The sequence below is a fragment of the Morone saxatilis genome, unplaced genomic scaffold (genome assembly GCF_004916995.1).
Source record: "Morone saxatilis isolate NCDOM2014 unplaced genomic scaffold, NCSU_SB_2.0 Contig9, whole genome shotgun sequence".
Taxonomy (NCBI): Eukaryota; Metazoa; Chordata; class Actinopteri; family Moronidae; genus Morone; species Morone saxatilis.
Window position 1 is genome coordinate 7,115,857 of NW_023340268.1, and position 19,763 is coordinate 7,135,619.

The following is a 19,763-nucleotide window of genomic DNA, read 5'->3' on the forward strand; positions in this document are numbered from 1 at the left end:
GATCGATACCACTCTCATACATATTTGTCCAACATGAAGGTGGAGCCAGCAGCAAGCTAGTTTAGCATAAAGACTGGAAGCGCTCATATGTTTTGTGCAGAAATCTTAATTTGTAAAGTAACTTGTAACTAAAGTAAAAGTACAATATTTCCATCTGTGTTGTAAAAAAAAGTGTTAACTTTACTTATATAGTGTGTGAAATGTTCTGAGGCTACATTTTATTTTGCTGATATTAACATTTAAAAAAATGACAAAAAGTATGTAACTGCTGCGTTTTTTTAAAATTTCAACCTGGGAAACTCCATCTGTTGACGAAGATCACTGGATACAGCTGAAAGTGTATCAGAAGCATCATTTTGATCAAAGGGAGGAAAACAAATAAAAGAAGAGACAAAACTGTTTTCAGAGATATTTATTAGATTTTTTTTCTCTTGAAGCCTGCTTCTTCAACTGTCATAGAAAAAAATAATTTGCACAGAGCTTGCATCTTCTTTTACCAATTAAAATATTAATTTACAAACAAGAAATACTCTGTATATATTGTATTATAAACGTAGCACAGTCAAAAGTCAGATATCGGCTGTAATATGATGAAGTTAATCTGTTAATTGAATTGTTTATGTTCTCAACTCTGCTTCCTCTCAGAGACTTTCACTCACACAGTTCCCCCCACTTCCACGTGACAGAAAAAACAAAATAATACCTTTATTTATATCCAAACACATTAACTGTTACCAGAGTTGTCACTGTGAACAGTAAGGCTAAAATAAACCCCACAAAAGATCTCGAAAAGTCCTGCACACATTGCACCACCCCTGTTCCTGCAAGACTCAACACAACACCCACTGAGAGGACGTTTTCCCAAAAGGCTTCAGACAAGAAAAATATAAATATTGTATATAAATATACAAATATCTATAAACCGATCATCTGTATGGGCAAATCCAGCAGGCACATGAAACCAGATGATACAAACATCACTCTTCTGTGCTGAGGCAGTGCTGACTTAAATTTAGAAAGTAATTAACAATAAAGCTATAAAATATATGAACTAAAAAATAAAATCTTATCAGTTTCTTTATATTGCATAGACAAGTGATCCTTCAGTGCATCCCTGAGGGTCTTTTTATATTATGTACCATATGCATACATTCACATTTGTCCCTCAGCTTCCCTGAAAGTAAAACTAGGTGATATTTACCCCAGTAAACACAATTCCTTTTTCAACTGCATAAACCAAACTGTACTGTATCTTCCACGACACTCATTCACTCTGATGCTAGATAAAACAAAACACCACAAGGAGTACAAACACTCACGTCAACACTCGATTCAGTAATTCAAAAGAAACAAAACATAATAAAAATCACATAATATCATTCAAGAAAATGTTGGTGATCTCGTCACATGGGCAATTTTGGCGATGTGACTGGCTTCTACCGAGGGCAAGACTCATCTGGAAGACAGAGAGGTGGAAGGTAAATGAATATAGGATTTATATGCTATTTTTTTTTTAATATTTTTAATTATTCCCATTCACCAGGAGTGACATTTATGGCTTTGTGAGGACCATAAATGCAACCATACCATTCCATTTGCGCTCTAATAATATCAATTTTACATCGCCCCCATTTAAAACCAATACGATTGTTAGTCTTGCCCACTCTGCTACCATTTGCAAAGCTCTGAAAATTGGTCAGTTCGTTTATTGAAAGAATAAGGCTGGCGTTATTCCAGATGTTTCTTATGTTATTGTCAACAAATCCCGAGTAAAGTGAAAAGAACAGAGGTGGCAAAAGTGCACATATTCTTTACTACAAGTAGAAGTACAGATACTTGTGTAAAAAAATACTCCAGGAAAAGTAGAAGTACTGACTCAACTTCAAAAAGAACAAGCTCTAAAATGTACTCAATGTATAAAATTAGAAATTACTCTCTTCGTTTCTCTGAATGATATTTCTACCGTACTGTTTTTATCTTTTATATTGTTTTCGTCATTTTCGCAATGTTACGTCTGTCGTGCTGCTATTATATGATATATTATATATGATACGCACCGGTCTTGATGATGAAATGATGCAAAAATACCCCTCAAATGCATTAAAACTCAAGTAACAAGCATGGTTTCAAAATGTAAGGAGTAGAAAGTACAGATATTTGATTTAAAAATGTAGTAAATAACTACTCAAGTAAAGTACAGATACCGGAAAAAACAGGATTACATTAGCCACCGAGCTAACAGACTTGCTAAATTACTTTCAGCTCGCTAACTGTCAGTTTGTTAGCTGTGATTTTTTTTCCCTACTTCAATAACTCCTTACTGAATAAAATAATGTACATTCATGAGAACAAAATGTCAGGGGAAATAATCGGCAAAATAAGAGAAAATAAACAAACGGTTGGAGAGCTAATGCGACTGACTTTTAGTCTGTCTCAATTGTCTCTAAAGTCCCAAACCAAATCATTACTGCTAAACACTTAAAGCTTTAACTACTGGGTCACAAATACATTGTTTAAGTTTAAAGAAAGGCTTTACCATGTACTAAACAACTGGGCACTGTAGTTTTTAGCTAATGTTTCTCAAACAGGAGTAAACTGTAAACTACAGGGTCATCCAGTACAACAGTAGCTCATTTATATTTTTATAAAAGGTTTTTGAACAAAACTTGAGCTCTTTGGTGCAGAGAAATAAGCTACATCAGGCTATATTTGGCTTCGTGGGAAATAATTCATTGTTAATTTTTGGTCTTTTCTTGGTATTTGTTGACAATAAGAAAAATACAATACAGTAAAATATTGCCAGACGTATAATTTAAGGAAAGTTCAGGCACTCCAGCCCCTCTTCTGTGGTGACAACACAGTGAAAATAAACAGACAAGAAACAGAAATTTGCCATCTGAGCCGGAGTAAAGTCTTTGGGAGAGTCTGTAAGACGTCATGAATGGCAAAACAATGTGAATCCATAATCTCACTCACTACACGTTGTGTTTTTTGAGAAGGGGGTGACACTGACCCACTCTTATACCCCGTCCCATTGCAATCCCCACATTCTTTGTGCTTTTGGACACGATCGTTCCTCCGTCCACCTCAGCCTCCTCCTCCTGCTCCGTCTCTCCCTGCAGCTTCCACAGGTCATGAGGGTGGGGGGAATAAGCCAGCATGGACGTCTCTGATGGATACTCACACACCTGCTCCAGCTGCTCCTCGTCGAAACACACCTTTCCCTGTAAACATAAGTAAAGAGAAGATTATTTTACATTTACTGTGCTCTAGTCAAATACATTTTTTCTTTCATAAGGGTAGGTCTTGTTGAAAACCTGCTGCGTTGCATTAAAAAATAATAACAGCAATTAAAGAAATCCCAGTTTGCAATTTTATTTTCAGGCCATCCACAGAGGACACAAATGTGGTCAATTGTGGGACCCGGCCAGTCAATATGTGCACATCTGCAGCAAACACTTCATCGCAGGTTAGTTAATGATGTTACTGAGTAAATGACATGTGTTCCAATTGTAACTGTAGATTGAAGCGAACAAGGAAAAAGAAGAAGATGTTTTTATTGTGAAAAATTATATATATAGCTCTACCATATAACACCTGCTTTTATAATGGAGTTTGGTTTGAAAGTCTTGAGCAGAGGGTACTTTAAATGTAATAATACGCAAAAATTGAGCTGACCTACCTTCTAATAATAAACACTGTAAACAGCATAAATTAGAAGTGGACTCGTAGTAATAAACTGCTATGAAAGTTTAGACAGCAGTTCTGCTTTTCCACAGCAATATAATTAGCTTACTGCAATGACTTAACATCACTTTTTGCCTGACTGGCTGTATGATTTCCTAATAGCTAAAAAGCTATTTGATATGATTTATTTATTGAATTGGCAAAGACATCTGAATTTGCATTTATTTATATTTATTTTATAAATTAGAGGGAGTGCTTTCACCCAAAAGGGGGATGGGGTATTAGGGGTGTATGAGAATATTATATAGTGATATTTTCTTTTATGATATTGTATCTATTAAACCCCCAACAAGTAGACAGCAGTGTTGCAAACATAAACTGAGGGCTATGATGTTGGATGTTACAGCGACTGTGTGTTCTTTATACTATGATGATGATTTTTCACTATATCACTCTGCTTACAGTATCGCAATATATAACAATATATTGATAACAAACATATGGCATCCACTCACAAGAAGGGGAAATTATTATCATTTGGAAGAATTTGGAGATACATTTCATATCAGATCTTCTGGTTTTTGTCCCGTATTTAGCATGTTTTGTGTTTATATTCGGCTCTGTAGTGAGTGCTCTGTCTATTGTTATCTGTTGATTGAAGGCAAAATGGCAAAAACAATTTTTAAAGAGTAAAGTAACATGTTCAAGCAAGAATTTGATTTTCTAGTGTCAAAATTATAGTATTTGAAATCAACAAATAGTTGTTTTTTTATTGATCTACATACAAGATTTAAATACAGCTGCAAAAGCTACCTGTAATTAGCTTTGAGAGGTATCAGGAATTAAAACAGAATATGTTAGATAGATATGATATGATGATAGATATATATGACTGGAAAAAATTTGCTTAAAAATAAATAGAAGTTTAAACACGTCTGTCTTTCTGTGAAGGGAAATGTGTCTGTTTCAAACACTTTGTGCATTCATTGTTTTAGAAATCAAAACAAATAGCAAAGAAAGTTAAGAATTGTCAAAACTAAAATGTAATTTTTCCCTCAGATGAGGGCAAAGAGCAGTATACGTGCCATATCGCAGTTTTTTCCTTTGACATGTGCTTACTTGGTCAAACGTAAACAAGCTTTGAGGCACTGAAGAGAGTCTCAGCCTGTCTCTGTGAGATGTTTGTACTCTGTCAGTGTAATATTAACTGACAGCATGAGGCTTAACACAGCCGAAATACTCCCTCTGCAGAGTGCTTACTGACTGAACACTTCATGCACTAACTTATAGATTATTCACGGAAAGACTGTCATCACACACATGAAGGAGGAGGTTTAGTGTGGGATAGATAAAGCGTTTAACTCGTCTTTGCCTGGACTGATGGATATTTGTGTGGTGTCTGTTTACTCAAAGGTCAGCAAGGTTTAAACAGACCCAACAGGAAATAGGCCGATAGGTCAGTGCAGCACATCCACTGTGTTTCTTATAATAACAGCAGCTCAGCTCTGAGGCCTAGATGTGTACAGTAGTAAACAGACATGATCTGGGGGGGAGCCTGAAACATACAGACACAGCACACAGTATACAAGCTTCACCCGTCAGCGGCTGTCTGCAGAGGAGTGCAGATAATAGCTCTGCATTAGAGGGGCTGGGCGAATCATGCTAAGGCACAGGAGGCTAATCCTCCCTCCCTGAACCCGATTAACCCAACACAGCAGGACAGCAGAGGCACCGGGTGAGAGACAGAAACTGAAAGAGTAGAATAAGAGAGCCAAAGAGGGAAGTTTTCATTAGCAGGAAATTTACATTTACTGTAAAACTTCAGCTAAAAGCAGGATCCCCTTTACTAGCCTGCTGTGGCTACAAGTTTTGACAAATAAATGCAGGCCTCAATTAGACGCCTGGTCTGGATTTTTATAGAAATTCCCACCGGGTCACCCGCTTGAGCGAGTTCTAAGCTGCTTAGATCGCCTACACAAATATTTAAACTTTTGTCAATATGGACATGCTACACATGAACTGTCACAGATTCAATCATTTTAGGGAAACCATGAGCACCAAAGCATAAAATGATCAAATTAATGATTCATAATTGATTTATACAATTACAACATTCATACTGGTTTGAATCTATCTTTCTAATTTCAAGAGTTTTGTGCAGAAAAAAATTAAAGGCCGGTCCCAAATAGACGCCTGGTTGAGTTCAGTGATTGAAGCAAATAAAAGCCTGGTATATTAATATTTGACCACACCTCTTTACAGTACTGCTTGTTTAGTAACACTATAAGTTTCTATATGTGTTCAAGAAGACAATCCTTTCAAAAGTGTGTGTTTATAATATGGATTAATACATTGATTTTGACCAACAAATTCCAATATAAGTTATCTAATAAAAGTTTCTACTTTAAACTAATACAATTTCAGACAGATTCTTACATTTCAAACAACAAAAAACACCATATTTTTTGTTACAAGAGTCTGAATCAATGCAGGGTAAGTTTGAGGGAGTGACGCTCCAAGATTAAAAGCATACGTATGAAGTGGGAAACGAAGAGGGAAACGAGGAGGAGTAAGACGAGAGCAAGAAGACGAGGAGCAAGCAGGTCACCCCCCTCTGTGACATGATGGCATGGATCAGATGGGGGAGGGAAGGAGGCCTGACGTCAAACAGTCTGAAGGGCATCAACGAGAGAGCAACAGGTGGTCAGAGAATCAGCACCGTAAAGTGGTCACTCACTGCAGCTAAAGAGGTCTGTGCTTATAGATGAAATGCTTAATTAGAAGTCTGAAGAGCAGAGCTGGAAAGTACAAAGAGTACAGCATTAAACCCCTAGTTTCTCTTTCACTTTTGTGTTGATTACTATAGTCCAGTTTCTTGAAACAGATGGCCCTGTATTGAAACAGTTTAGTGTCTGAGTCGCATTAAAAATGGGTACAGCACCACTGTGTCTCTTGTTCAGAGGAAGTGAAGAAGTTTGGAAGAGGAAGTGAGCAAAAACATGCAGTGTGACAGGGAGTTTCTGACTAAATAACAAGCCTATAACATCTTTGATCCTCTCAGTATGACTAAACAGTCAGTATGTTAAACTGTCATTTTTTTAACACGTTACACTACCATCAAGTTATTATCACATCTTTCTGAAACAATCTGTCTTCTCTTTCTTTCCATTTCACCCACGTCAAACTAAGAGTTGGCGGCCTGATGTCAGTAACGCTCTGCCATGCAGTGGAGGGTCAGCGTGGTCAAAAACTGTTTGCCAAGACTCCAGGCAAACCAAACCCCCGCAGCCAAGAAGATACAAAGAGAGATTTGTCTGAGAGGAACGAAGAGCTGACTCAACAAAAATGGCAGAACTGGTGCGAGGGAACAAGGAAGCAGTCTCCAACACACTCAGTTGTAGGCTGAGAGGACTTTACTAGCAGTTTAACAACTCTTATATAGAAAAAAAATCAATAATCAACAATAGGATTCTTCTAATAGGCAGTCAGGTCGAATGAAACACATGAATACAGTCAGATTCATCATCACAGGATGGTGTCATGAAGTTTATTTCTGCTCTGCTGAGCACCATTGTCATCCAGTCTTCTCCTTTATTACATAAGAGCTCATGTGCCACTCTTTCTCAAACAAGGACTAGATTTAGAAAAAGTTAAAAAGAGGAAACATGAAAGTCCTAATATGAACTTTGACTCCAGTGAATTTCACTGAGTCGAAACTGCTCAGACGGAGTTACTCTAAATACCAGTGTGGTCTTGCACATGTGGTGTTAGGTAGGCAGACAAAATGCAAAAGAAATTGTGAGGAACGAGCTGGCTGCTTGTCATTGTGGTTTCCTACGCAACTTTTCTGTCTCTGGAGCCTGCAATCTTACTGCAGAAGTTTAAACAAACTAAAAGGCAAAGTTGCGTTTAGGAAAATTACCATCAGCCCTACAGACCAGTAGGTTTAATACTACTCCAAAGAAGGCCAGACTTTGTTTGTTGTGTGATCTAACTGAGAATGAGGTTCACTTTTGATTTTGCTATCCTGTCTACTAGGACATAAGGGATGTACCTTTTAGTAAAACATCCTCCATTTACCATGATTTCTTTTGGCTGAATGATTATGAAAAAGGGAGCCTTTCTTGTAGCAAACGTTGTGTGCCAAGCTTGAGAGAGAAGGCAGAATGTTTTGCTTAAGGCCGAGCTGTATAGTAACGTATAATCTCTCATTTTGTAATGAAATGAAACTGTAACTGTACTGCACTGTGCAACTGTGCAACCTTATAAAATCAAATCTAACATATTTTCTTGCATTTGCAATGACCCTTGTTCAAAACACAAAGCAACTATCAGTTTGCTTTCACAGTCTTTCTGTGGTTTTGTGCCAATAATAAACATCCAGAAAGATGTAATTTGTACCACTGCCCACACATTTGGCTAAAATATGTCTGGTGAGATCATCATCATACGATTAAACTCAAAAGTCTGCAAAGAATTAGACTGGGGAAGCAAAGGCAAAGCAGATCACTCCAGGATTTTATGGCTAAGAATCAAGATGTCGTGCTTGATAAGGCTTTAACCGGCTTAGGTCAGTCTCTGTGATCGCACTTCTCAATCAAAAGGGATGTTCTCCCAGTGAAAGGGGATTCTGCTTGACGACGAGGGACCATCAGGCAGGTGACACAAGGTGATGCCCTTTGGCCCCCCTCTGATGAATTTCATCGCCATTTTGACAATATTTTGAAATACAGTCAAGTCTTACAATTGTATTGTCACTGAACACAGAATAACACTATAATTTCTACTCACCCTTTTCTGGGTCCCTCTGTTCTTGACCAGGCAGGACTTCTCCAGATTCTGATATCCACCAATCACCTCAATCTCCTCCACTGTGGGGTACTTCTTCTTCGCTGGCTGGGCCACAGTGGAGGTGGTCTGGGCTGGCAACGTTGAGGTCTTTTGGGGTGTTGACAATGCTGCTGTGGACCCCGTTGTAGACCCCGTCGCTCCACCTGCTCCCCCTGCTCCCCCTCCTCCAGCAGGCTTTCTCGGACAGATTGTGATGGTGGCCCCTCCTCTCTTCACTTTACCTCCAGAGGCACTCCTGATGGAGAAGAGCGTGGGCGATGGGGTTGGAGATGGAGACACACTAGGAGACTGGGCAGGAGATGGAGAGCACGGGGAGGAGGCCGGGGTTGGGGCGCAATCCAAGGGTTTTAGAGTATTGTCCGGGGATTGGCTTCTGAGAATTGAGGGGGAGATGGTGATAGTTTGGTTAGACTGTTTGAGCTGAGATGTTGGAGAACAAATACCCTGAGGAGACACTTTGGGGCTTGACGTTTCTTGATCTTTCTCTTGGGTCTTGGCATCGTCCTTTATCTGGTGCTTTAACAATCCTCTAGGGCTTTGCTGCACCTTTGTCTCTCTGTCCTTCAGAGGAATGTTTGGTGACGTACAGGACTTCAGCACTTCCTGCTCTTTCAGCTGAAACTGCTCTAACTGTCGTTGTATTGTCTGAACCCCACAAAAGTCTTCACCTGAGAATCCTTTGTTGTCGCTTTGCTGTGCGTTTGACATGAGGGGCTTCACTTTAACGAGGTGCACCGACGGGATGTCTACAGTCCTCTCCCTCAGACACAAGCCTGACCTCGAGCCAACTGTCTCCAAGTTGTAGATCCGGCTCATGGCTGCGAGGGAGTTGGGATGAGATGGCAAAGGGGAGAGAGATTGTACAGGATCGAGAGGTGATGTATATTCCTCTAACTCTTCCTCTGAGAGCTCCTTTTCTTCCTCCTCGTCTTCTCTGTTCTCGTGTTGGCCCCGGTGGCGCCTCAGCTGTTCCTCCACATGTTTCACTGGGTCGTTTTCATCCTCAGATATCTGGAAGCTGTCAGAGATAACTTCGGAGGCAGCAGTGGCATACCCGCTTGTTACTTCCTCTCCACTGACAGCTTGTGAGTGTGGAACAGAAACAGGAAGCTGAGGGCAGGTTTTCAACACGTTGACTTCCTGTGTGACGTCAAATGCAGTCACGGATGTCTGCACTTCTTCATCTTCCTGTCCCCTCTCTGCTTCGACCAGCCTCTTCCGTATATGAGCTGAAGCTTCCCACTCTGCCTCCATTTCAGTTCCCCTCTCATCATGCCTGTCCCCGGCTGTCTGAGAGACATTTACATCCGCACCTTCACTCCCACCTGCATCTTGTGCCTCTCTTTGTTTCTGTCTCTCCAGCTCTCTTTGTCTGATTTTCTCTCGCAGGGACTCGATGCGGCTCAAGGGTTTTCCGATCCTCCAGCTATCCCTCCTCTCAACCCCTTTACCTCCTTCCCAGTCTTGCCCCTCGTCTCTTTGGCCTATGGCCTTTTTTCTCTCCATTTCTTCGCCAACGTAAAATACAGTTCTTGGGATTTGAATCTCGAGGGGACCTGGAGGGATCCCCATGGGTGCAATCCTTTTTGGAGATCTGAGGATTAAATCATGAACAAGGGTCTCTGATCCAGAATCCCTGTACACTTGCGCCTCCTCTTTGCTCACTTCATAAGCAGCCTTGTAAACCCTTTCTCCTTTCTCATTGCTATAAACAGTTGTGTCTCCTATTTTTTCTATTTTACTTATAAGATCTTCTGTGTGTTGGGACAAAACTGAGTGTGTAAGGTAAGGTCCTTGTGGCCCTGTACCACTCCACTCTGGCGCTCTATGGGGGTCTCGAGCCCTATCTGTGACAGGACAGAGTAGACTGGAGCACTCTGTGAAAGCTGATTCGTGTCTGTACTGACTCTCAGCAGCGTGACATAGACTGGCAAGCTCTGCTGATGCAGCAATGATAGAACTCTTCTGCGCAGCTTCAGGTGGGATTGTGCTCTCGAATTCTTCTTCTCTCCGGAAATCTAATAACTTTTTGTCGCAAACTTGCGCCTCAATCTGTCCTCCTGCCTCTGAATCTTTTTCTACACTCAGCTCTCTCTCTAAACTCAGTCGCTTCATTTCTCTTTCAGCTTTTGTTTTTCCATCCTGCCTGATCGGTACTCTTCTAGCAAACGAGATTCCCTCTGTGTTTTTGACAGATGCCACTGTGAATCCCTCATCTCCATCTGCATCACTTGCCTTTTCCGCAGCCCTCGTGTCAATGGGTTCTACTTTCTTAACTTCGCTCCTCTGCCCCCCCTTTTCATCCTCCTTTTTTAACTGCCTCTCTCTGTGCTTTCCAAACCTGTCTTTATCTAAAAGTCGTGCGCACCCCATTTTGATCTTTGCTGTAGTGTCCTTCTCCAAGCCCCACAGCGCTACACTCTTGTCTAAATGCATCTTCTCACGTAGTTTTCTCTCATAATACCCATCGTCATCTAAACCATTCTCTTTAGAACAGATGACACGATCAGAGAAGCTAAATGAGCGTTTCGGCACACCTTTAAACAGCATATTCCTCGCGTCTGCCTCGGATAGTTGGTCATCGTCATCTCCTGAGTATTTTCTCCTCCCAGGCCGGAGGAAATTATCAGAGCTTTTTGATCGAGATGGAGGCTTGGGGTGCTCTCCGAATTTACTCAGCAGCTGGCTGACCCTCCCTCCTCTGTCAACAATACTATTATCCGTGCTGTCCTTCCTGTCTTCTTTAATAACTGTTGCCTGGCCCCAAGGTCTCTCTTTGTCTTTTTCTCTCATCCAGGACATGTCTGTCCTGAGCTCCCTGCCCATACTCTCCCGCCTTCCATCCATGCTGCTCTTCATCTCTCCATCCTCTCTACCCGAACCTTTCTCTCCTCCTCCTCCTCCTGCTGGATTTCTCTCTTCAGGGCTTGCCGAGGGCTTTATGATCAGAACCTCAGAGGCTCGGATCTCAGTGACACTTCCCCCTCCAGCCAAAATCTCCCTCAAGTCCATCTTCATCCCTCTCTTCCCCTGCTGGTCCTCCTCTGGCCTCTCCCTCTCCGTCTCCCGCCATCTACCCCTCCTCTCGTCGCTGCCTTTTCTGTCCTGTTCGATGATGATGATGTTGTCAGCTCGGATGGTCCGAAGACACGGGACAAGGGGAGAAAACGAACTAGATGGTGGATCGGTTTCTTTTTCCTCCTCGTCTTTTCTTACTTTGAGGAATTCCCGCTCTCTGACTGCATCTTTTGCTGACTCTTTCCACTGGCTTTTATCTTTTTCCCATCCCTCCCTGCTATTCTCTCTTTCTCTTCCTTGACTCCTGTCCCTGCCCCTCTCTTTTTCCCGGCCCTCACTTAAATCTCTGAATCTCTCTATTTTCATTTCTATATCTCTTCCTCTTCCTGACTCCCCATCTTGACTCCTGGGGCTCGATTTGTCTTTCTCCCTCTCTTTAGCTTCCGGCTCGTTCCCTACTTCTGCATCCTTCCCCTTCTTCCATGAACTCTGGGTGCGAATAAATGGGTTTTCATGGACGGGAACTATAGTTTCTACAGACACCTGACTCACTGGTCTGAGGTCTGCATCCAGCCATTGCCCCGGATCTGGACTAAGTGACAGTTCACTTCCCAAATTGACCGTTACAAAGCTGTCTGTGTCACTCAGACCATCAGAAGGAGTTCTGACATCCACCTGCAGCAGACAGACATCTCTGTCCTTTTCTCTGTCACCCAAATTGTCCTGCTTCGCCTTCCTCCGCTGGATGATCCCTCGCTTCCAGGCGGGCATGTTGGCAAACTTCTCTTCCTCCTGTTTCTCTCTCCTCTCTCGCTCCTCCTCTTCTCTCCTCTTTCTCTCCAGGAGGAGTTGCTTCCATTCCGGCAGAGAGGAGACAGACATAACAGAAAAGGTGCCGGGTTTTGGACAATATGGCGTTTGTCTTTAGAGCCTCTGGGAATACAAATAAAGAAAAGATTAAGCAAAATCAGTTGTCTCCCACTTGTCTAAAATTGTGTTAAATTCAGGTGTATATAACCCGAACCTGAACTTCTGGGACATAATAAAGTGAAAGCTCCAAAATGCAGGGGAGTAATATGAAGTTGATAGGTATTTTCAGTGTTTAATAGTATAAATAAATATGCAAATCAATGCAGAATCACAGCATGGGACAACATTTCTCAACACTAGCCTGCAGTCTCAGTTTACCTGTTGTCCACTAAGTCCAACTTTAATCTTTAACACAAAATAATATAATAAAATGTATCAAAATATCATGCACATTATGCACATGTAACAGAGAATCCCAGTCTGCTTTAGTGAAATATTTATAATGAAAATGTTCAATTAAACTCACCAGAAACCCAGAGATTATTTTTCTAGCCAAGATATTACAAAATCCGCTTCGACTTTAAAGTTGTCATCTCCACTTGTGCTCCACTCCTCGATGGGAAATCCCCTTCGGCAATAACCAACAGATGAATCTATGCTGTCAAAACGTTGGGTTTAAAAAAAACTCTGTACCACCCAGTCAACTCAGCCCACGACCTGACAGTGCATCAGAGCATGAGAACGCGTCCGTCGTCGGTATAGTAGTAAATATTTCCAGCTTCAGAGCGGCAGCGCTGTAATCCGATAATTACATTAAATTCCGTCAGGAGAGTTTAGTGGCACACACCATATTGTCGGACCTGAGAAAAGGCGTTTAAAGAACATAGCCGTCTGCCCGGGCTCCAACCCCCCACCTCCTCCCTCGACTCATCCCTCCGTGCCGCAGGGCTAATTGGGAGAAGAGGAAGGGGGAGGAGACGAAGTGGTGGAGGAGGGGAGGAAGGGACGGAGGTTTACCTGAAACAGACCAGACCTGATCAACCTTCCTCATAATCAGTGGTTTGGGCAGCAACTCATTACTAGTAATACTACTACTACTATATTACTTGCCCTAGAAACTAGTAGTGTAACTAATTACTAATACATGTCAATAATAAGTTAATTCTACAAGAGAGAAAACTTGATTAAATCCAGTAATCCACCTCAAAATATACATAATATATAAAACAAATACATATTTACTCTGCAGGTTTGCAGTTATGTGTTAAAATTTTGCAAATCTTAATGAACAAAAGTACAATTTTAAGTATATTTTGTTTGATATAATGTTTGATAAGAAATAACATGCAGTTAGAGGTTCAGTTTATTCATATAATTTCTTCTTTCTTGTATATTCTCTTTTTTTAGAGGGCTCAGCCAATATGACTATGACTTCCCAACTATTTGTTTTAATGTAAGCAGGGGGGCACTGAAAAAAAAAATATCATCTTAATGTTCCAGTCAAATTATTTCCATGTTATAATCTCTACTGTCAGTTTTTGTTGGAACTGATTCAGCAGTATGGTCAATTAGGAGGCTGCCGTTTGTGGTGCTGTTCCAGATTCTGTCCACCCAATTAAATAACAGAAAAGGCTGTAATTATAATACAAATTAACAGCACCACAAACTGCAGCCTCCAACATGATTATACAGTTAAATTGTTGGATTTATATCAGGACTGTTGTATCATCAATACTGTCAATGGGTGACTCTTTTTACTATGTCCACACAAGATGGCTGCCTCATGCGTTTGTCTCTCTTAGGAATTGCCATTAGTTTGTATCTAAGATAATTACAAATAAACTAAACTAATAAGACTGCATTAGTTTCAGCTAAGTTTACCCAATAAACTGGCACCTGAGCATATGTTCATCCAATTATTTTCTTTAATTAGCAAATCCAGTTCCAGATGCCTAATATGCCCCCACTCACTAAAACTGTATTGGACTTTTTTCCACTCCACCTCACCCAACTGCAACAGTGAAATGTTAATTATATGGTCAATTATATTATTATAACAGTCACAGGGACTATTTTCCTGAAGTAATATTTTCAGTGCAGGACTTTTAGTGAAATATCTGAATAACTGCTCCACCACTTTGAATGAAAGGTTCATATAAATGAATGCAAATATACCAAAAGCAGCTTCTCAAACTGGTGCAACTTAAAAATAAAGAACAGACTTGATATGAAGATATAAACAGAACAAAACACAGACAGTATAGAACTTATTACATTACAGTTATTATTGTCATTACAGTAAGGGCACAATGCAGACATGGGACAACTCATACATGTTGAATCAAAGATTACAGTACTTGAAGAACAAGAATTAATAACCTGTTAAGGAAAATTCTGGTCTCTCTGCTAATAAGTGGTTTCCAACTTTATTCTGTTTGTTCAGATTCCAGTGGAATATAATTGGTCTGTTTGAAGTGTCCCCGACACAATATAAAGAAAATACATTCATAATCTTGGAAATGCAATGAGGCTTGTTTTTCATTATAGCTGCAAAATGTGTACAAATAAAGCTGCGGTTTTGCCAGTGTGAAATCTCAGTGGTCACATTGAATGCAACAGTGTAATAACTAAAATACAATGATGAACAAATCTAAAAATCAATGTAACACCAGCCACGTTTTAAAAACTGATACAACCTCATTAGCAGAGTTTGTTTGTGTTTTAAAATGGTGGAATAAAAAAATCTCCTCTTGTAAGAAAACTCTCCCTTTCTGTAACCACATGTAGTGAAAATAAAATTCTAAAAAACAGTGTCAAGTTGCAAAGAATTCTACAGAAGCCAAGAACGGCCATGGATTTTTTTTTTTTTTAATGCTTATCTCTTGATAACGGCTTATTAATTCGTTATCTCGACATAACGAATTAATTATTTCGTTATCTCGACATAACAAAGATCGTTGATCGTCTTGACTTCAAACTAATGCGCTGCCACGAACGGCTTCCGTCACTTACCGGTCGGCTACAGCTACGGCCAGTGGCTACAGAAGCCGTTCGCGTTAGTTTAAAGTCAAGACAAACACATTATTGAATTAATTTTGACACAAGATAACGATTGCGTTATGTGAGATAACGAAATAGAATCTAATAGTAGTCTCGAGAACAACAAACTTTGCTATTTTTGAGGATAACAAAACTTTTGGTACAAAGCTGCCACGAGACGGCTTTCCGTTTGCCCACTGGCTGTGCTGTAGGCTGGGCGGTACGAATAGCAGCTGTACGTTGGTTTCTTTACTTGACTGAAGCCGTTGTGGCAGCTCTTTGTGAGGTGAAATCAAAGACAAACACATTATTAATTAATTAGTTATCACGAAGAAAACGATCTTTGTTATATCGAGATAACGAGATAATAAGTCGTTATCACGATATAATTTAGTGCATAAAAAAAAAATCCATGGCTGTTCTCGGCTTCCGTAGAATTCAGTTTGAGTGTGGTCATTTGCTATTTTTCAGTCAATAGCCAGAGCAGGTTTGTTCTTATTTAGCACAGTAGATAAGCGGTCACTTTTAGAACAATATTTGTGGTTTATATTAAGACAGCAGTGTCACATCACAGCAATAAGAAGACTGTAACTTCACTTCTCCTTGTGGTTGCTGTTGTCTCGGTCGTTGGTGTCGGCGCTGCCCCGGTGTGGCTCGGTCAAGAGCTGCATCTTGCTTTTAAGCTGGACACAGAGGTAGGCTAAATCCTGTTTGTCCAGGGAGTGTGCCAGGGCCAGGTAGGTCGACAGAGTCCCCGCCAGCAGGAGCCTGTCCAGGGACAAGGCCGGCAGGAGCCACAGCACGACTCCCAGCTCCAGGCACACCGGGTGGCGGAGGTGAGACAGGAAGCGCTGGGCACGAGGTGACTTGTGAGACAGGGGGTCCCCTAAACCGAGACACTCGTAATACACCTGAGGGACCAGAGGGACAAATTAGGTTAAGCAGCAGCAACAATAACAAGTCAATCTATTTACGTAACATTTTAGAGGTTTTCATACTCACTGTCACAGATCACTGTTACACTGAATTTGATCTTTTCTCAGTACGTCATGTTGCTGTTTTGGTATCAAATCAAAATGAGTGTATTAAACCTTGGATTCATCCTGTGGATTGCAGAGTTAACTGTTAAATTAACTGATTTTTATATCTGAGCCCAGTGAGGTTTGTCTAGTGTACAACATTTGGGGTTAGAGGTTCAATTCCACACCCACACTAAAAGAATAATGGTGGGCACAGCAGTGAGTGTGTGCACCAGGTCTAACCACGGGTGAAAGGATGCTCTCTTTCGTGCGTATCAACCTTTATAAATGAGGCCACAGGTTACCTGCTTGATGCCCAGCAGCTCTGGGTAATCAAAGATCATGAGGATGCTGCAGATGACAGCCCAGCAGAAGAAGTGCAGAGAGAAGCAGAGCAGAGGGAACCAGACACTCCAGGGTGCATGACGCACTGACCACAGACAGGGGGCGCCAGTCACAGGCTGCCAGTAATGCATCAAGATCTAAACACAAGAGGACAGAGAATAATTATATTAGTGGTGTACGGAAACAACATGTATTAGAAAACCTGAAACATGTTAGAATTTAACCATAAAATACAGTAAAACTGCATTAATATATATATATATATGAGAGTGTGTTGCTGTACCTGGAGTGCCAGTGCAGTAGCGAAGCAGTATGCCGTCCTGTTTAGGGCCCCCAGCACTGACCCAAGGGCCTGTTTAACAGGTGACCAGGCGAGCAGGCTGTGCTGCGTGGTGAAGAGAGCCAGCAGCCCCAGATCCACCACAAGAGACCTGAGGACAGAGCTGTCCTGCAGGGCCACTGACCACGGTATAGAGTCTAAGGTGTGGTGAACAAGAGGAGAAAGGTCAGTTCAAACAGTTGGAGTTTGAATATTGTCATAAATTATGTTAACATTGAGCATTAAAATATAGTCAATAGAAAACAATTTGTCATTATGTATAACTTGTACAGTTATTGGTCTTTATTTCAGTTTTTAAATTCAAATAAATTAAAACTAATAGTTAGAGTAAAGCTGTAGCTTGTTCAGCCAAAATTGAGAAAATATATGAACAAGATGCAGAGTGCAGACAATAATTAAAAGAGTTATTTGTGTATAGAGTCCTATATAAGAGTACATAATAACACATATGGTACATACTGTTACAAACTAAACAAACTAGTTTTATTCTGTAATAAAAAACCTACACATTAAGTATGATTTGGGGAAGGCAGCAGGGTTTACTGATGAAGTTTATCTCTTTTTGCACACTGTAACTAACCGGTCAAGTCTAATAACACACTGTTATCCATAAAGAACACACACGTACTGTTTGTAAGCACTCAAGCGTTAAACATGCCACAGTAACGTCGGTCATTCTGCAAAGTCTGTGTCTTTTCCGTCCCTTGGATATTACGTGCATAAATAGGGGTTAGTTTTAGTATAATAATAATCTGTATAATATATTAAATTATTAGGCCATTTTTGGGGGGAAATTTGAAGATACATCACATAAATCCTTAATAAAAACGACCTACAATCAATGAAAAAATATGATTTTAACCTGTTCCCACTCTCTAACTCTACACTCACAGTAAAATATAATGATTAGAATCCTTCAGAAATCTTATTTTTTTATTATTGTGTGACTCTTATTTCCAATTTAGACATAAAATACATTTTATGACGGAAAACATGTTACCAAAAATGCAAAATCTTCCATTTAGAAAGCATGTAAAAAATAAACAAAATGGTCTGAGATTGACAATTGCACATAGTAATAGTTAAATGTGTGTGTTATTAGATACAATGCTGAAAAAAAGATAACGAACCAAGTATAATTTAAATTTTTTTTACATCTAAATTAGAGTTTCATTACACCCTGGACCTTTGTACTGTAATAGAACTGAAGATTTGATCCTCCTTATCTTTCAATTTAAGGTAATATCAGTTTAATTAAACAGTTGGTGTGTTTCTAGTAAATACTCCACACTGTAGTTAAACTGGTGTAACGGTTTTCTAACAAAGTATGTAGTGTTCCAAAAGTAAAAACACTATTTACAGATAAATATACATGTTAAAAAAATCGCCACTAAAAACAAACCAACAAACTATAAAGATGAAATTCGAAGAGAGAAAAGGTAATTCGCCCAACGTGGGGCTCGAACCCACGACCCTGAGATTAAGAGTCTCATGCTCTACCGACTGAGCTAGCCGGGCGCTGACCCCTAGTGGCCACTACTCGCATTATCAAGTACAGTAAAACACATTCATGCTTTAGCATTATCTGTCGTGACTACATAGAGACTGACGCGCTTGTGCTGCAGCACAGGAGCTAGTTCACCAAAGCCAGTTGAGTTGTTGCTGACTTTTGCTCACTGTACACCATAAGTTCATTCATGTTATCACCAGCTACTCTTACAGTAATTGCTACGTGTCAGGCCTCTGAAAGTCATCTAATATTAGCCAACTGTTGGGTGAAACTTCCACTAAAAGTTAACTAACTAACTTCTCCTGGTCGCCTGCCAGCTACAGTTGGCGTTAACGTTACGGAAGCTTACCTTGACACAGCGTCGTCTCCCCGGTGATGTTGTGGTAAATGGCTCTAAATGATATAAAGCGAATGAAGTCTGCACCAGATATGAAGACAAACGCAAAGTTAAGCAGAGCCGCGGTACAGAGAGCCCAGCGGCGCACCGTGACTGACGCCATTTCAATCAGCGGTTATCTCTTCATTTAGTAACTTCCACAGTGGTTTCTTCCGGGAGGGGAAGCTTGCGGTAGTACCGATTATTAACACACGGTGGCGCTGCTGCGTGGTGCAGCCAGTGAGGGCAGAGTGCATGCATCTGTCAACGTGGGTTAAATTTCACTTGTACTTCAACCATCAACTACAAATCAGGATACTGATTGATTATGTTCCTCTGCAGTTTTAACGACCTGTTTCGAGGAGATTGACTTTAAATCATTCTATAAAAAATGTCTTTTTACTTTATTGTATTTTATTTTTTCATTATATTTTATTTTTATGGCTTCTATCCTGCTCTATTTATTGTATTTTGGTATTCATTATTTTTATATTCATTTATATTTTGCTATTGTTTTATTTTTTTGTCAAAGCACTTTGTAAACTCTGTTTTTAAAAGGTGCTATATAACAATAAGTTATTATTGTTATTATTATTATTGTTATTATTAACAAAACAACAATAAAGTATAAAACATAGCAAACTACAAATACAAATAACATGATTAAGGCTCAGAATAAAAATCTATATTATTACATATTTTTCATGACAAAAGCGCCTCAATCAGTCTTAAACTGAGAAAATAGAGGAGGATAACTTCCAAAAAGGC

At 40.2% G+C, this 19,763-nt stretch overlaps 2 protein-coding genes and 1 non-coding gene across 3 annotated transcripts; all 3 read right to left on the reverse strand.

Moving 5' to 3' along the window:
- Positions 1 to 397: 397 nt before the first annotated feature.
- ppp1r18 (protein phosphatase 1, regulatory subunit 18) lies at positions 398 to 12,327 on the reverse strand. The gene is made up of 3 exons (XM_035681920.1): positions 8,479 to 12,327; positions 3,014 to 3,224; positions 398 to 1,456 (listed from the first exon to the last, which is right to left on the reverse strand). Exons 1-3 carry the CDS (start codon positions 12,325 to 12,327, stop codon positions 1,437 to 1,439), a joined length of 4,080 nt encoding a protein of 1,359 aa, XP_035537813.1. The 3' UTR covers positions 398 to 1,436.
- A 3,405-nt stretch (positions 12,328 to 15,732) lies between these two features.
- nrm (nurim) lies at positions 15,733 to 19,159 on the reverse strand. Its single transcript, XM_035681382.1, has 4 exons — positions 18,969 to 19,159; positions 17,053 to 17,246; positions 16,730 to 16,906; positions 15,733 to 16,316 (listed from the first exon to the last, which is right to left on the reverse strand). Exons 1-4 carry the CDS (start codon positions 19,117 to 19,119, stop codon positions 15,999 to 16,001), a joined length of 840 nt encoding a protein of 279 aa, XP_035537275.1. The 5' UTR covers positions 19,120 to 19,159; the 3' UTR covers positions 15,733 to 15,998.
- trnak-cuu lies at positions 18,555 to 18,627 on the reverse strand. The gene has a single exon. It is a non-coding gene; the product is annotated as a tRNA-Lys (tRNA).
- Positions 19,160 to 19,763: the final 604 nt, after the last annotated feature.

Coding starts and splice junctions, on each gene's coding strand:
- nrm (XM_035681382.1), bottom strand. CDS start 19,119: ATGGCGTCAGTCACGGTGCGCCGCTGGGCTCTCTGTACCGCGGCTCTG. Junction 17,247..18,968: donor GGAGACGACGCTGTGTCAAG/GTAAGCTTCCGT, acceptor ACCACACCTTAG/ACTCTATACCGTGGTCAGTG. Junction 16,907..17,052: donor CTACTGCACTGGCACTCCAG/GTACAGCAACAC, acceptor TCTTGTGTTTAG/ATCTTGATGCATTACTGGCA.
- ppp1r18 (XM_035681920.1), bottom strand. CDS start 12,327: ATGCCCGCCTGGAAGCGAGGGATCATCCAGCGGAGGAAGGCGAAGCAG. Junction 3,225..8,478: donor ACAGAGGGACCCAGAAAAGG/GTGAGTAGAAAT, acceptor TTATGTTTACAG/GGAAAGGTGTGTTTCGACGA. Junction 1,457..3,013: donor GGGACGGGGTATAAGAGTGG/GTCAGTGTCACC, acceptor TCTGTCTTCCAG/ATGAGTCTTGCCCTCGGTAG.